The 17353-nt window shown below is 54.0% G+C and overlaps 1 protein-coding gene across 8 annotated transcripts in view; it reads left to right on the top strand.

Annotated features, from left to right (window-relative positions):
- Nucleotides 1-17353, top strand: part of CRISPLD2 (cysteine rich secretory protein LCCL domain containing 2) — a 130066-nt gene that overhangs the window by 57308 nt on the left and 55405 nt on the right. For all 8 annotated transcript variants that reach the window (XM_054511222.2, XM_045890637.2, XM_064581079.1 and 5 more), the window contains 7 exons: nt 1505-1605; nt 6776-6919; nt 8298-8358; nt 11078-11144; nt 11604-11734; nt 13758-13801; nt 15947-16019. In XM_054511222.2, coding sequence (XP_054367197.1) covers nt 1505-1605; nt 6776-6919; nt 8298-8358; nt 11078-11144; nt 11604-11734; nt 13758-13801; nt 15947-16019 — 621 coding nt within the window. The remainder of the gene's footprint in view (nt 1-1504; nt 1606-6775; nt 6920-8297; nt 8359-11077; nt 11145-11603; nt 11735-13757; nt 13802-15946; nt 16020-17353) is intronic.

The following is a 17353-nucleotide window of genomic DNA, read 5'->3' as shown; positions in this document are numbered from 1 at the left end:
ACACAGTGCCCCCAGGGCTTCAATGCAGGAATTAACGGGTGGTGGGGGGAGATGCACAGTCAGTCCGTATAATACGTATATAGCCCTGTAACTACCCCCCAGCTCAAGATGGAGCATATTTCCAGGGGCCCAGAATGTCCCCCAGAGGTGCCACCATCCAACATCTCTCTGCATTGGTCAGTGTCTGGTTTGGACCCTCACGCGAATGGACCAGACATGTATGCCCTTTCGGGCCCAGCATCTGCTCAACACCGTGCGTTTGAGATTTGTGCGCAGTGTTGCCTGTTCAGTGGGCCGTTTTGATTGCTGTGTGGCGTCTTTCCTCAAGAGTCCGAGCCCCTGGCCATGCAGGTCGCTGAGCCAGGCCCCCGACCTCCCTGAAAAGCCGTCAGAAACGCCACCTGACAAGCTTGTTGATTCAGCAAACGCTCGCAGAGCACACGACCTTCACCATGAGCAGGGCCCTGGTCTGAGGCCCATCACTCTGTCACCACACAACCTCCCGATGGGGCCCCTGTTACAGAGAAGGAGACAGAGGGCCAGGGCTGAGGGCAGCGGTGGGGTCACACGGCAGGCAGGGCTGGGGTCCAACTTGGGGAGTCGCTCTGGACTGCTCAGCGGAGGGAGGCTTAGCTTAGTAGCGGGGCTCTGGATTGCCTTCCTGAGTGAACAGATGGGTGACCATCCAGGTCAACCCCGAAGGAAGTTTCTCGAAGGAGTCACAGAGACTGTTCCCCGGTCACGCATGGCTCCAGCCTGTGTGCCAAAGGCCCAGGCTCTGGGAGAGGGGCTTGGGGATACTGCTCCACACCTGCTACCTGGCTCCCAGAGAACCAGGCCCTGACCAGTCTCCAGTTTTCCTGCCTGGGAACTTCAGAGGGAGGTGGGACGGTGTCCATGACATCAGGAGGGACCTTGGTCCCAACCGCGAGGGCAGAGTGCTCAAAGGCTCTGAGCCCCTCTGCTTGCTTGCTGTGTGACCTTGGGCAGGTCACCTAACCTTTTTGAGCCCCAGTGGCCTCCTCTAAAAAAGGATGGAATTCCAGCACGTCCCTCCTGGGTGTCAGAAGGATGGGGGGACCTGGTTGTAGGAGCTTAGTAAACATGAGGTACTCCCTAGAACGTGCTGACTTTTACTCCTTTGAGAAATGGCTTAACAGGGGGGAGCTCAGCAGCTTTCCAGTACAAAGGGGTTGGGGCTGGGGTGGGGGGTGGGGGACAGTGTTCAGAGTCGTGTAAGGCAGGACACGGGCAGATGTGGGGCCCGGGGGGTGGTAACACACACCCCAACACGAGGGGACCAAGGTGCTTGGGAGGAAGGATGTGTCACAGCTCCCGACCAGCATTCTTCGAGAATTCTCTAGGCTCCGTGCAGTTGCCTCTCCCCCTTTACCCAGCACACACACCCTCCTTCCTCCCCTGGATGGCCCAGGAAGGGGGAGAGGAGGGGCCCCCGGCCCTCGGGTGGCGGCCCCTCCTGATGGTGTGTTTGGTGTGTCCGCAGGGGCAACTGGATTGGAGAAGCCCCGTACAAAACCGGCCGGCCCTGCTCCGAGTGCCCGCCCAGCTATGGAGGCGGCTGTAAGAACAACCTGTGTTACCGAGGTAGGAAGTGACTTCGAAGCCGCCCCGAGTGACTGTCCCCTCTGTCTGTGGGTCAAACGGGAAAACGGGACACTGAAGTCAAGGCGCCCCCTCCCCCTGCTTGTGCAGCCGTGTGTGGTGGGCAGATCCCCCCTCCAGTCCCGGGGTTCAGCCCCCGGCTCCCTGGGGACACGGGGCTGCGCTGGCATGTCCCCCCAGGAGGCCTCTCCCGTGGCCACACCCTGAGCTGGGTGCTGGGCGCACCCGCGTCCCTGCTGTCATTGGCGCTCACGGCTTAAATACACAACAAACCAGACTGTGCCCGTCCCAGGTGACCTCCAGGCTGGGCAGGGGTGGCCTTTCTCCTTGATGACCTCCTTCCTTCCACCCTGTTTGCCTCTTGCCGATGCCTCGCCTGGATTTGCCGTAAATGTTCACGGTTCCCTCCCCGCCGCGGCCTGGGCAGATGCCCCGCTTTCAGGGGCCGTGTATCTGCCACGTATCCTGCCCCTTGTTTCTAGTCGGCCTCTCAGGACGTTTCCAATGTCCCCGCTACTAGAAGTAACATATCTGGGGCCTAAAGTGTTGCTCATGTTTTGCAGTATTTTCTCGGGCTCTGTCCCAGGGGGACGGAACTGGGCCCAAGGGGCTAACCAGGTGTTCGTGTTCGGGACCTGTTGTCCCTGTGGCTGCCCCGGCAGGCCCTGTGACAGCAGGGAGGGTCTCCCGAGGCGCGGGCGTGCAGGAGAGGGCGGCTCTCCACGTCGGGCTTTCCCTGTCAGTCCGGTGGGCTCTGGGGTACAGAAACGGGTGGGCTAGGATGGGGGTCCCAGACCCGGTCGTGGCCCAGGGGCCCTGTTGTCTCAGCTAGCTGTTCACTGCTGGTTCTGCCCATTGTGGGGGCCGAGGGGCAGGAGGTGCAAGGATCCGGATGCAAGACAAACCTGTTCGTGCTGCTCCCTGGATCGTGTGTCATCCATGGGCAGTGGAGTGTCCAGGGGGCAGATTTCGAGGCTGGTTCTCAGACCCCTCGGTCGCTCTGCCCCAGGACGGGCATGACAACACCAGGCTTCCGTTGGGTACGTCAGGCTCCAGTGAGGGAGTCCACGCATTCGGTATGGATGTGTTATATTAGCACCTGCCGTGTGCAGGACGTTGCCAGGTGGTAATTGTGGGGATGATCATGGGACCTGACACTTAAGGCCCTACCCTCATAAGACTGGGGTCAAGTGGGGTCATGGCCATGAGTAGTGACATGTGTCTTCCCAGGGAGCTTACAGCAAGAGCATTGGCTGTCATCTGGCGGGGTCAGGGAAGGCCTCCTGAGCAGTTGGCCGTCGAGGAGGGAGATGCAGCCTCGGGGTGAGAGCAGGGGAGGGTGCTTCCCACAGGGGCCAGAGCACCTGCAGGCGCCCGTAGGTACGAGGGCGGCGTGGTCATGAGCCCCGGAGACAGGGAGGCTTGTTAACTGTAATTTCTCCCGTTGGCCCACCCCTCTTCTCTGTCTCCGAGGCGGGGCTCCACACGCTTGTCTTTAGTGAACCCCCCCACCACCCGGATATCCCCGCTCCGAAGCCTGCATTCACGAGACACGGGGTCTAGAGCCCGGCACACCTGCTTTAGGAACAGCATGCCGGCCGTATTCCAGCCGCGGGACCCTGGGCAGGCCGTCCTCTCTCTCTGAGCCTCAGTCTCCCTGCCTGGAGGTGGGGGTCAGGGCAGGACGAGATCGTGGGTGGAGGCTGGTGTCTGGGCCCTTCCCTGTGTCCCTGGCAGGCAGGACCTGTGGCTCCTGTCCAGTCCCCTGGGAGGGGCAAGTCCCCCGTCAGATCCCGAGTGCTGATTTGGGGACCGTGGGAGAGCGAGGCCTGTTGAGGCTTCTCCTTGGGTCTCCCGCTGTTCTTTGCTCCAGCCTAATCTCGTTGCAGGGCTGTTTTCAGGGCCTGTCAGCTCCTCCATGAGGGGCTCCAGGAGCACAAGCCAGAGCTGCTCGGGCTAGGGGTTGTCTCCATGGTTATCGGAGGTGCGTACTCAGGCAAACTGCGTGCTCTCTTTGGGCCTCAGTCTGCCCATCTATAACAGTGGCAGTAAGAGTCCATCTGTAGAAGCTTTGCTGGGAGGACGCAGAGAGAAGGATGTGGGTTGCTAACACAGCAAGCCACACATAGTGCCTTATAAACACACTGATTACCCTCTCGGAGAAGTGGGGGTGGGGAGAGGTATGACTGCACTTAGCACCTTGCATGGGGTCCTTCCTCACCTGGTGGGGACTGTAGGCCCTCTCCCTGCCTGGGGGCTCATCCATGTGGTGAACCTGGCAGATACCTTCCTCTCCTTGGAAACACAGCTCTGGTGTCACACCTCCTCCCGGGAGCCTTCCCTGACTACACAGGCAGTGCACCTGCTTCTGTGCTCTTTCTGCCCCCAGACTCTCCTGGAACCCTGATCACCTGTTGTTCCAACTGTCAGTTTGCTCTGAGGGCTCTAGGGTCATGGAGCAGCTGTGTTCTGCAGGCCATCTGAATGCATATGCTGCCCATACACACAGAGAGTCATTTTCAAAGAACACATGCACACAAAGACACCTCAGATGCTGGGTTACCCACCCAATGAAGCCTTTGTGCTTGTTTCTTTATTTTTGGTGGAAAACACCCAAGTCCCCTTGGCAGGCATCCCAGTTTTCTCAGCTAACCAGGAGGAAAGTCTCCTGTAAAGCAGCTTATCTGCATAAGCTACTTAATAAGCACCAACTGAGGGTGCCTGGCAAGGCCTTGACCTATAATGAAAATGGAGCAGAATTAAAGATAGACCGTTCGAGACGTTTCCGTCCCTCCAGCCTGAAACCGTGAAACCGTGTGGTGATCAAGGGTGTGGGCTTCTTGGACGGGCAGCTCGACACTCAGCTGTGTGAGCTTGGGCAGGTAGCTTAGCCTCTCTGAGCCTCGGTTTTCCTGTCTGTGAAATGGGGCTGATCAGGCCTCCTAGGGAGCGAGGAGAGCACACCAAGGAAGCGTCGAGCTGGCGGGGAATCATGCAGTGTGGGCCCCGTATACATTAGCCACGAGCTCTGTCCCCACCTACAGAACCAGGTGGGAACCTGCAGGCCGATGTAAGCAATGCCGTGGGGCCCGAGACCCCTGGTCCGGAGCTGGATGGTGCGCACGGTAACCTTGCGGTGAACTTGGGCATGGAATTTCCCCAGGCCTGCGCTGCTCCACACAGGGGATCTTAATTAGGATGTGCTCAAATACAGCCTGTCCTCTGGGTAAGCATTCCACTTTTCATGTGTGTGTCTGAGGGCAAGGACTGTCTGCCCATTTTCTTAAATAGTGAGCCCTCAAATGCTTTAGACGGCTTTACCAAACTATATTCGGCTGAATAAAGCCACGATTATGAGGTATAAAAATCCTAAAGGCCAGTGGAAGAAAACCCGGCTCATTCCAGAGATAGCTCTGGCTTTCGGTGAAGGGCAAAGCTGAATGGCCACATTGACAGGAAGAGCAGACCAGAGACAGAAGATGTGGACCGAACGGCGTTTGCAAACCCAGTGTCTTCGTAAAGATTTCGCCTATAGCTTTTGGCTCCAGACGGTGCTTTCAGAATTCTTATCGTGAAGGTCTTTAAACTCAGCTGGGACTCTTTTCTTCTCTCTTTTTTTTCTCCCGAAAGAACTCAAAGAGAGAATTCTTTAAGGGTTAGCTCATCCTTCATTCAGCAGATTTTGTTGAGCAAAATTGTAGATGGGAGCTGGGTGTCTGGGGTGGGGGCAGGGGGGTGGGTGAAGCAGGCTGGTTCCTGGCCCCAGGGAGTTTGCAGCTGGTGGGAGGGGCAGGTGGTGGTGGCCTCATGGCTATCAACAGAGCTCTGATAAGGATGGCACTGGGGCTCAGGACCGCCATCCGCCTCCCACTTAAATCCCACCCCCTCTCCTCACCTGGGGTGGTGGCTGTGTGTGGGGTCGGGGGCACTGGCCCGTGAAACAGATGCAGCACATCCCAGCCTTGAAAAGCCCTGGAGAATTGGCCCTCGCTTTGGATCCTTGTTTTGCAGAGCCACAAAACACCTGGTCCCCCTTTGGAGGAGGGAGGTCGTTGCTCCTAAGGGGAAGTGGGGGGGTGAGGCTAGGGGGTTCATGAGCACTTGCTGCTGCTTGAATTTGAATCCCATGCCACAGAGAGGCCCAGGAGGGGCTCCCAAGGCAGGGGTTACCAGCTCTGGTCCTCAGACACCCTTGGGGAATGGGTGTGCACACACTAAAGGTGAGAGGGCTCCCCCCCTCGCCCCACAAAGGTTCGCATCAGTTAGTCCTTGACAAGGCCATGCAAGCAGATAAAAACAGCAAGACTTTCCTGTGCGTTGGCTGAATTTACAGTTGGGGACCCTGATGGCCTACAGGTGGGTTCTGATGAGCTCCCACAGGTGTCTCTCAGGAGAAAAACTGGAAGATGTCCTGATGCTCATGAGAAATGGAATTTGTTTGGTTAATTAACATGGGTTAAACCTGGGGGTTGTGGTCACGGTTGGAGAAGAGATAATACTGGGGGTGGGAAACATACTGGGACCCGATGGAGTAACTCTGTTTTTAACCCGGAGTTGGGTCTTTGGCTGGTTGTACACGTTGGGCAGCGAAGCTTCAGGGCAGAGAAAGGTGTTGGCTTGGTTGAGCGATGACTCACAGGGGTGCAGAAGGGAGCAGAGTGTGCCCGGCGCCCGGGCGCAGCCTGGTCCAAGGACACTGATGCGGGTCATCGGACTGAGGAAGACCCCTCCCCCAGTGAATACCGGGGGCCAGAGGGACCTCAGGGCAGACAGTGCTAGGTTGGGGTCAGAGGGTGAGGCAGCCTCCCGAAGCCGCTTCCTCGGGCAGGTGGTGGCGTGCGGGAGGAGGGACGAGAAGCCTCTGTGATCACCCGGGTGCGGCCCTGGGGTTTGCGCCTCCGGTCGGCCCGGCTGCTCCTGGGTCCAAGGCAAACATGGCGTGCAGAGAGCCCGGCCGCCTCGCCTTGGCTGTAGGACTCCCCCTGGCCGGCCCTGCTCTGAAGTGTAACTTTCTCTCTGCCGCTGAACCGACCCTTTGTGACCGTGAACCTCAAGCCAGTCCACTTGCCCAGTTGCCGTTTTCCCCGTAAAGTGCATTTCTGTTGAATCCTCCCCTCACCGTGTTCTCTTTTTCGCCCTCTGCACTCTTAAGAGGAGACGTACAGCCCCAAACCCGAAACAGACGAGATGAATGAGGTGGAGGTGGCTCCCATTCCCGATGAGAAGCACGTCTGGGTCCAGCCGAGGGTGGTCAGACCCACAAAGCCCAAGAAAGCACCCGCAGTGACCTACATGAGTGAGTCGGGGCTCCGTCCTCTGCCCTTGGGCTGCCTCTGCTGGGGGGGGCTGGGGGGAGGCCTGAGAGGTCTCCAGGTCAGCAAACAGTGGGGAACGGGGTTGGGGGTGGGTAACTGCAAAAGCACAGCCCTAAGACATGTTTTAAAAAATGGTATTTTTAAGTCATTTCCAAAGCAAGCATCATAGGAGTGGTGCTTGGGTGGCGTTCTCCCCCCTGCCCCCCGGCAGCATTTCAAGGTTAGCCCAAGGTTAGTGCCTTTCAAAGGGGGCCTGGGCTAAAACTGGGTTCCTCTGGAGGTTCCAGTGGGACGAGCATCCCCGGGGCCGGCTCTGGTGGGCTCTGGCTCTTCTTCACCACATACTGGCTGGTGACTCGGACCCCCACTGGCCTCTGTGAGACTTGGTTTGCTCATCCATACAAGGGGGCAATAAGGCCCATGTGGGGTTGCTGTGAGGATCATGTGCAGTCATGGGGGCCACCCAGTATCAGCTCTGAGCTCCTCACCACGGTACCCCTCGAGGCTCCTGGAGGCCCCCAGATGCAGAATGTTGTGCTCACCCCTCACCTGGCTTTCCCCTGCCCTACACGCACACTCACCTCGCAGCTTCCTTCTTTCTGCCCTCACCTGCCCCAGCTGGAGCGCAGTGTTCCATGTCCCCGATGTAGTCCCTTTATGGAAGGTTCGGGGCTCCAGGGGGCATTTTTGTATGGGCACAACACAGGCCTGGGTTGTCCGCCTGGGATTCTCCGTGTCCCCTGAGCCTCCAATAGCATAAAACAGGGCTCCCCCATCCCAAGCAAGGCCGAGCTCGTGCTCGTGTTTCTCCACAGCCCCCCCCTAGTTTTTTGGGCTGCTCTGTCCCTGCCCTGCCTGACCAGTCTCTGTCCTCGTGGGCCTGACAGTGTCACTCTATCAAACCGTAACGCTATGCCAAGATTCTGATGTGTCACTAGGAAACAAACAAGGAGAGCTCGACAGAACTCTTCTTGGCTGGAGAAGGCCTGTGAGTCCCAGCCTTCGGGAACCCTCTGGGGCTTCGGGGCATGTGGTGTGAGCCAGGCCCCCTTCCAAGGCCACACTGACTTTCTCAGTGAATGCTCACAGAAAGAGCACCCACGGCACTTGTCCCCACTGCTCCCCTGAACCTCAGAGGAGGGGAAGGCGCACATCCAAGGTCACATGGCTACTCTGAAGGGCCGGGTCTGGGATTCGAACCTTGCAGCTGATGCCTGCAGCCATTGGGCAGTGCTTCCGCTCAGGTTATGACATGGATTCCAGGATGTTCCGGAAAGTTCGTCGGAGTGCGGGCTGGTATCTTTTACCTCAGACCGATCCCCTGTTTGTGTGACATGCATTCTTGAACTTCTCTCCTAGCCCAAGTTGTCCGATGTGATACCAAGATGAAGGACAAGTGCAAAGGGTCCACATGCAACAGGTAAGGTCTGGGCTGGGCCCCTCTGGCGTCTTTGAAGGGCCTGCTGTGGGTTGTGGGTCGGATCATAAGTTAGACTGACCGTGATGTCTCCGAGGTCCCTCCAACTGCCACCATTTATTAAGAGCTTGGCCCATGAAGGTGATCTGTGTCTCTCAGCCCAGAGCAGGGCTTCGGAACCTCGGCGCTCCTGACACTTAGGGCCGGATGATTCTCGGTGGCGGGGCTGTTCTGTGCCCTGGAGGGTACTGAGTGGCAGCATTCGGGCCTCAACCCACTGGATGCCAGGAGCACTCCCACCTCCAGCTGTGATGACTAAAAATGGTGCCAGAAATTGCCCCCCCACCCCGTCCTGGAGGGGTAAAATCACCCCCAGGTGGTAGTAACCTTTGACTAGGGAGTTGGCCTGGACATATATTGCAGTTGAGTGTTTCGTCCCCAGTGGGGAGGAGAGGCCCGAATCATGGATGCTGTAGACATAGAGACCTCACGAGGTGTGTGTGGAGAGGGTCACAGTGGCCCGGGGTGCTGTGCAGGGGACGTTAGGGCGGGCCCACTGTATAACCTGATCTTCCCAAAGCTGGAGGAAGACCTGCCCGGGTGTTCCCTGATAGTCGAAGGAGGTCAGCTCGCTGATGGACCCACTCAGCATTGTCCGTTCAGACGTTGCAGAATGGTTGCCAAGAAGGGAGGGTTTGGTTTTGGCCGGGCAGCTGCTAGGCTGCTCTTTCCGGCAGCAGAGGGCCAACATGTACGGTGGCCTCACGCAGAGCCTCGGGCTCACGGTCGGAAAACCATGTCCGCGGTAGAGAGCGGTCCTTACTCCTCTTCCTCCGCCTTCTGGGAGCCGTTCCTCTAAAGGTGAACCGTGCTATTTACAAGAGAAGGTAGCAGCTCCCACTTCATGCCACGGGGCATTGGAATTTGGTTTGCCGGGAGAGCGCCCCCCTTGGACCCTGGCAGGAGTGTCCAGAAGCTGACTTGGAGGGACCCGGGCTGAGGTCGCTTGAGGGCTGGCGCATCCCACAAGCAGCTGGCCGGCATGTACTGCAGAAGTAAAAAGCAGGCAGCTTACTGGTGAGATCAGCAACATGTGGCACCGAGGGGTGGTGGCTTACCTGTCCCCGTGCACGGCTCCAGGGCATCTGGAACGCAGAGTGGTCCCGTCGTGATGACGTGCCTTTCTGTATTTCTGTACTATAAGCTGGAGAGGAGAGCATCACCCCTGAGCAGTCAGTGGGAAGAAATTATAAGGCTCGGAGAACATCCATCAGATAGCACTGAGAAAGTTCCAGAGTCGGGGGTAGCTGGGACCCCCCGCAAGCAGGGAGAAGGACTATTCGAGGCCTCTAGTCAAGACCTGTAACTCCCCCACCTGCAGACTCAAGCATGTCCACATCCTGTCTCCTCGAAGGCAGCCCATAAATAAAATAATATTTACTGGGCCTGTTTCCCCCCACTGACTTTAAAAGGTATTCTTGTTCATGGTAAGTAATTCAGGAAAACAACACTACCACCAAAGTTTAAAGGAAAAATAGATAAATAAATGTCCCGGCATCTCCTTGATATCCGTGGCAATTTGATGTAGTCCCTTCCCTTGTGCTTTCTGTGCACTGTGGGGTTGTGCGTGATGGTTTTCATTTAAGATTTTCCAAAGTCAAATATTTTTTTTTTTAAAGGTTTTATTTATTTGACAGAGAGAGACACAGCGAGAGAGGGAACACAGGCAGGGGGAGTGGGAGAGGGAGAAGCAGGCTCTCCGCTGAGCAGGGAGCAGGATGCAGGGCTTGATCCCAGGACCCCGGGGATCATGACCTGAGCCAAAGGCAGACGCTTAACAACTGAGCCACCCAGGGGCCCCCAAAGTCAAATATTTTTCAAAGACTTCATTTCTAAGGGAGATTCCTTTGATAGTGCTAGCTTATTTCTAGTTTTTCACGATTATAAGCACTTGGAATAACACATGGGTCTGACTTTCCAACCTCTGGCTTGGGTTATACGCTCACAAGGAAAGTTCAAGAACGGGAGGATATGAATTTTTAAGGCTTTCTGGAAAGATTAATTTATGCATTTCATGGGCAGGAGCATCATCATTGGATTTTATTCTATTTAAAAAAAAAAAAAAGGGGGGCGCCTGGGTGGCTCAGTCGTTAAGCATCTGCCTTCGGCTCAGGTCATGATCCCAGGGTCCTGGGATCGAGCCCTGCATCAGGCTCCCTGTTCGGCGGGAAGCCTGCTTCTCCTTCTCCCTCTCCCACTCCCCCTGCTTGTGTTCCCTCTCTCGCTGTGTCTCTCTCTGTCAGATAAATCAATAAAATCTTTAAAAAAAAAAAAAACCCTTGCAGTTCGACACCTAGGAAGAGGCATCTTCTTTCAAGTTGTATGCTCTTTGATGAAGGATGTTTGAGGATTTTTTTTTTTTTTTTTTTTTGGTGCCTTTAAAGCCACTTTTCTTCTGTGAATTGTCCTTCGTTTCGTATCTCTGCCTTCAACACGAATCTTAAACACGGGAAAAGAAGGTCAGGTTGAATCTGAAATGGTGTTGGTGTGAACTCCAGCCTGGGTAAATCGCGACTTGCTTGGACACCGTGGATTTTGCGTCACCAAAGCTTCTCTCTGATGTAATAGTAGAGCTCTTGAAGGAGATGAACTCGGATGAATTCCTGGTGAGATTCCCTCACCACGTTCACCTCTGAAAACCGTCTGCTTTCTCCTCCATCAGGTACCAGTGCCCTGCAGGCTGCCTGGACAGCAAGGCAAAGGTCTTCGGAACTCTGTTCTATGAAAGTGTAAGTGCCCTGTGTGGACGCCTGTCGTGCACTTGTAATTTGTAAGGGAGGCTGGGGGTTTTCACACAACGGGATTTTCTTTCCACCCTTCAGTCCCAGAGCCAATCCGCGCCTATCTCTGGGCGCACAGACTAGTAAAGCCACTTTGGGGACCTGGGGCTCACCCTCGTGAAGGTCAGTCTCCGTCCTAGACAGAGCGTTAACATGCTCCACTGGATGGGGAGAAATGGCTGTTTGTCACTGCTCTTAGTTTGTAAGGCCCCTTGGATGAGTTTTCTGAGATAAGCAACCCCGGGAACAAAGACATGTTCTAGGGAAAGGTGAGTCAGAAGTGGGGTGAGATTTGGCCAGACGTCTCGGCTTTTTGTGGGTTGAGGACAAACACCCCGGTCGTTTCAAAAGAAGCCTGAACAAAGATGAATTCAGATGTACTTATGGTCCCCCGCTCCCTGCCCCCAGTCGTCCAGCATATGCCGGGCCGCCATTCACTACGGAATCCTGGACGGCAAAGGTGGCCTGGTGGACGTCACCAGGAACGGGAAGGTCCCCTTCTTCGTCAGGTCTGAGAGGAATGGCGTGGAGTCTTTGAGGTAACTACTCTGGGATGAAGGATTCCTTAATACTTTTTTTTTTCTGGTTATGAAACTATTGTCAAAATTTCGAAAAGCACCAAACAATATAAAGAAGCAGGAGAAAAAAACTATAAAGATGAACTTAACTCCATAGCTCAGAATTTATCCCCCGCAGACGATTTACCATCTCTCCCCTGAGTGGGTTTTCCTGTGTTTCATTTGGGCCGAGTTTTGACCCTTGCTTTTCTTCCCATCCTTAAGTTTATAGGTTTATTCTTTTTTTTTTTTTTTAAAGATTTTATTTATTTATTTGAGAGAGAGAGAGAGAGAGCACATGAGAGGGAGGAGAGTCAGAGGGACCGGCAGACTCCCCGCTGAGCGGGGAGCCCGATGCGGGACTCGATCCCGGGACTCCAGGATCATGACCTGAGCCGAAGGCAGTCGCTTAACCAACTGAGCCACGCAGGCGCCCTATAGGTTTATTCTTGATGAGCATTTTTTTCTTTCTGGAGAATGAGGCTTTTCATTTTTTTAATATATTGACTTTTTTTTTTTATTGGCAAGATTCTGTTTTTCGGGTAAGGTCTGCAGATGGATGCAGGGCAGGCCGTCCTCCCCATCCTGACTTTCTGGGGAGCGGTGGGGGAGGCCACGTCGTGGTCTCTCTGTAGAGTGGGAGGCATGAAGGAACCAGGGAGCATGGAGCCCAACGGTGGCCAAAGAGACCTGGCTCTCTTCTCACTAACCCCGCCCCCCGCCACGCCCATGACCTTGGGCAGTTTCTTCATCCCTTCTGGGTGCAGCACCTCACTTGTTAAAGAGGGCCCTGGTAGGACCCAGGGCTGACACCCAGCTAGTCCACAGAGCTACCGCCAGCCAGTTTTTTACATGATGCAACTCTCCCGCCATTGCTAGGAAAGCTCTGTTACCCAGAGACCTGAGAACGTGCGCCGCCCCCATGCCCAGGAGCCCCCGCCCCATCCAGAATCTAGTGCCCAGCCCAGCAGGGACACTGGGGACCCTGCCTCCGCTCCCTACAGCCTTGGGCCATGGCGCATGGCCTCAAGAGAGCTTCCCCGTGTCAGTGCCCATCCCAGGGTCTGCAGCAAGGACCACGGTGACCAGAGCCCTTGCGTGTGTTCCAAGGAGCTCCACTCAGGACATTTCAGAAACCACATGAGTCATTCCCCTTTGAAAGGCCTGCTTCTTCAAGAGGTCTTGCAAAATTCCCTCTTCATCTTAGCTAGGGACTCGGGGGTTGTGTAAACACGAGCAAGGAAGTCTAAACGGAAGCAAAGAACATATTCTCGGAGGCCGAGTGACCTAACGCGGGCCACGCAAGGCTCAGCATGGGCACCAAGGGCTCAGCGGGCTGGCGGGGTCTGGGCCCCGCATGGCCTGACACGCTTGTCCTGGAACCGCTTCTGGGCCCTCCCAGCGGCCAACTTTGTATCTGGAGCAGGGTTCTTCGCGTTTTAGGGAGTCTGCAAACATTAAAACAAAGCAAATCAAAGCTTTATTTTCTCTAACCTCTAATTGAAATGTAGTATTTCCTGCCGGTATGAATGTTGGCCCCAAACCAGAGTAGCATTAGCAGGGCCAGCGACTCTCTCACTGGGAGAAATCTCGTTGCTGCAGACATCTGAAAACACGGTTTCTGCCATCATTACCCTGAAAGGATAGTGGTTAGAAGACTCGCCTCCCGATCGTGTGTTTACTGCATTCACAAGGAACCACAGCTATTGCAAAGTAATTTTAATACTTGGATATCAGTGTCACTAATAACTGGATCCCTGTTTATCTTTTAAATTTATTGTATGCATTTTAAAGTCATTATTCTGAGAAGGGGTCCATAGGCTTCCCCAGCCTGCCAGAGGGGTTCTTGGCACAGAGAAGGTTAACAAGCCCCACTCTGGAATGGGCTTTCAGCCTGATGGGAAATGAGTAGGAAAATATAAAGTTGAGGCTGAAAATAAAACGCAAGAGCAATCTTGAACTTTTAGAAATGATGTTTGCATTTACCTCATGTTTTCTTTTCCAGCAAATACAAGCCTTCCAGCTCATTCGTGGTATCAAAAGTAAAAGGTAAGCTGGCCAGTCATTTTTTATGTGATCGTAATACACAGGTTACCTTGGGTTTCCCTGGAGGTTTCATTTTCCTTAGCTATTGATTGAATGTGTTTGATGCCTGTTAATATTGCTGTTCTCAGCACTATAAAGGTTTTTTAAAGGGGTTCCTGACGAAGTCAATTCTTTAACTACTTTCTAAACATATCTGAACTTGATATTGGCCCTAAATTGCTACACCAGAAACAGGACCAGGGCTCCCAGCTGAGTGTCACAGAAATACTAATGCCTGGGTCTAGAGTACCTGATAGGGAGAGTCCCTTTCTACTGGTCGACACTAGCCCTGTGTTGAGAAGGGTGCTGAAGCCCCATTCTTGGCTCATCAGGAAACGGGGCTTGGTAGACCAGTAATGTCAGCCATGAACATCAAAGGGAAACATGAGGAAGCCTGTGGCACATACTTGCCATCTCTGGCCTAGTTTTTCTATTGCCTGTATTTTATATTGCCTATGTATTTGCCTATTGCCTAGGGCATATTCATTTGGCAGGGTGGGGTGCATCCATGGGAGAGCATCCTATAAGCAGAGGTGGAGCTGTGAATTCTGGTTGCCCAGACTTGGCACTTGACTGGAAGTTTCAGGCAAGCGGAGATGCGGGGGGACCCTGTCCAGCCCCTTCCTCAGGAAATTGACCTACAGACCCTTCCTTTCCTTTGGGAAAGCAGTTCTTGTCGTCATAGGCCCTGGATGCAGGAGTATCTAGTTAGATGTCTTTATAAAAACATGTAGCAGCTTTTTTTCCATTTTACAAAAATAATGCCTATTTATTCCAGATAATTTAAAAATACAAAGAAGCATTAAAAAAAAAAAAAAGGGATTTGGCCCAGATTCCACCACTCAGAGATAACATTGTGAACATTTTGGTGGATACCTTTGTAGTTTATTTTCCCTATGATTAACAGTATTTGTACTGGTAATACATTGATACACTTTTTTTTTTTTTTTAAAGATTTTATTTATTTATTTGACAGAGAGAGACACAGCGAGAGAGGGAACACAAGCAGGGGGAGTGGGAGAGGGAGAAGCAGGCTTCCCGCTGAGCAGGGAGCCCGATACGGGGCTCGATCCCAGGACCCCGGGATCATGACCTGAGCCGAAGGCAGACGCTTAACGACTGAGCCACCCAGGCGCCCCCATTGATACACTTTTAAAAATTGAAACAGAATTACGTAAATTTGGTCACTGGATTTTTTTAAAAAAATAATAATGTATCAGGAAAATACTTCTGTGCCTTTAAGTGGTGTTCTCAACCTAATTTTAATGACCTCCCCTGCCTTCCATTGTATAGCGTCCCATGGTATACAGAACCAATCCCCTTCGTTGGATTGCTACATAGATCCCTGGCCCATCCAAATGATAGGCTGGACCAGGGGTTGTCGAAAACGATCACCCTCAGGGGCAAATCCTTCCTGCCGTCTGTCTTTGTAAATAAAGTTTTATTGGCACATAGTTGCACCCATTCATTTACACGTCCTTGTTAGCTGGTTTCTGCTACGACAGCAGAGTTGAGTAGTTGCAACATAGTCCATAGGGCCACAAAACCAGAAATATTTAGCCTCTGGCCCTTTAGGAAAAGTTTGCCAAGCCCTGGACTAGCTGAGGACATGCTCTCAGAGACCACAGGTGGCCAGTATTAGAGCCACTTTCTTACCTCTGTTGTTAAAAACAAGTGACCTTGAAGAAGAGCTCTAGACCCGACATCAGAAACCCAGCCTCCCGCCATGTCCCGTGCAGACCCAGGGTGGTCTCCGGCCTTTGGGCCTCTGCTTCCTCTTCTGTATAATTAGAATAATACTTGCCATGAGGAGAAGGTAGGGGAGCAAATAAAAGGTATCATTGGTCCCGTGGAGAAACTACTGAGGGTGATAACATTCCTGAGTTGTAGACACACTCAGGCCATGGGGCTTCTCATCCCTTGAGGGCCCGGAGGTCAGGTGCCCGCGGCGCCAGGGCTCGGCACCTGCTGGCTTCTCATCCCACCTCCGTTCAAGGATCCCATGAGCCCCGAGGACCTGCTTGTCCGAAGGGCCGTCTCACAGGTTGGAGGCCTGAGACCCAGGCTTGCCAACGACCTGACCGTTTCCTGCCATGTTCCTGTCCCCAGTGCAGGACCTGGACTGCTACACCACTGTTGCTCAGCTCTGCCCGTTCGAGAAGGCGGGGACCCACTGCCCCAGGTAAGGCTCACTGGCATCTGGCTCTGCAAACAGAGGGGTGGGGAGAAGGAGGCATCGTGCTGAGTTGGGGGTCATGTCATGTGGCGAAGCACAACCGAGTTCTAGGTGCGGCCCCTTTGTGCGGACACTCCGAAAACCGACCGCTTTGTGCTCAGAACCACACACCCGCTGGACCTCTCCCTCGATCTCTGGTTCTCAACCCTGGCTGTGGGGTGGGAGTGTTTGAGGGGCATCAATAGGTCAGATTCCCGGGGCCCCCGCCCAGACCACTGGGATCTGAGTCTCGGGGAGTGGCCCAGCGGGGCATCCCCGTAATAGCTTCATGGTGCCATTTGTCCCCTTTAAAGCAGCTCCTTGATTCTTGTGCCCCATCTGCGGCATCTTCTCTGGGTCACGTTAGAACCGGCTCATTGTGCCCCAGCTTTTCTGAGGTGTAACTTGCACACGATAAAATCCAGCCACTGTAAGTGTACAATTCGATGTGTCTTGACACACACAACCCGTCAGGCCGCCACCACCACAATCGAGTGTCCGTCCTGCCAGAAAGTTGCCTTGAGTCACCCCTCTCCCTCCACCTCCCGCCCACATCCCTGCCAGCCGCTGGTCTGCGTGCCGTCACTATAATTTTCTAGCATCTCACGTAAACGGAGCCGTCGTAGGGTGTAGACTTTTGTGTCTGGCTTCTTGCCCTCCGTGTAATGCTTCTGAGATCATCGGTGCTGCGAGCCCGTCGCTGGTGCCTTCCCTCTTGTGGCCCTGCGGGGTTCTGGTCTGTGCACGGACCACAGTCTGTCTGAGGAGAAGGTCTTACATGCGTCTACCCAAACCTTAATTGGCTGATTTTTGGAGGATGATGCATCATGACGTAAAGTGACATTTGGTAACATCTGCCTCTCAAGTACCTGTTAGGTCCTCTTGGAAGCTGTGAACCCTTCTCCTGGGCCTCGAGGCCTATGGATTTTCCTACAGACTGACCTTAAAACTAACATGTGGACACCCGCAAGATGTGAGCAAGGAAGAGCCCCAGGAGGGTGCCAGTGAGGGACAAGACCCTGGGCGGGGACCCCGGCTCCTCCCCTCTGTGGCTCACATTTCTCTTGGGGCTTTCTCACGGCTCCCACTGCCACCACCCCCACCACGCTGATCCCCTTTGAATGTTCAATGAGGGATAACAACCTTTTATTAAATATTAAGTAGCTAACCCAAATCTTAAAGAGAAGCAGAAGGAAATTACGTCAGAAAACACAAATGAACGACAAAAACTTGACATACTGCAAGTATAGAAAATACAGGTTTCTGACCTGCCATTCTCAAAAAAGTAGGAAAGGATTTTC

This window comes from Mirounga angustirostris, unplaced genomic scaffold, assembly GCF_029215605.1.
Source record: "Mirounga angustirostris isolate CCGP_5_RB_7025 unplaced genomic scaffold, mMirAng1.0.hap1 SCAF_16, whole genome shotgun sequence".
NCBI classification, from domain to species: domain Eukaryota; kingdom Metazoa; phylum Chordata; class Mammalia; order Carnivora; family Phocidae; genus Mirounga; species Mirounga angustirostris.
The sequence above is the reverse complement of the archived record's forward strand: the minus strand, read 5'-3'. Positions and strand labels throughout refer to the sequence as shown.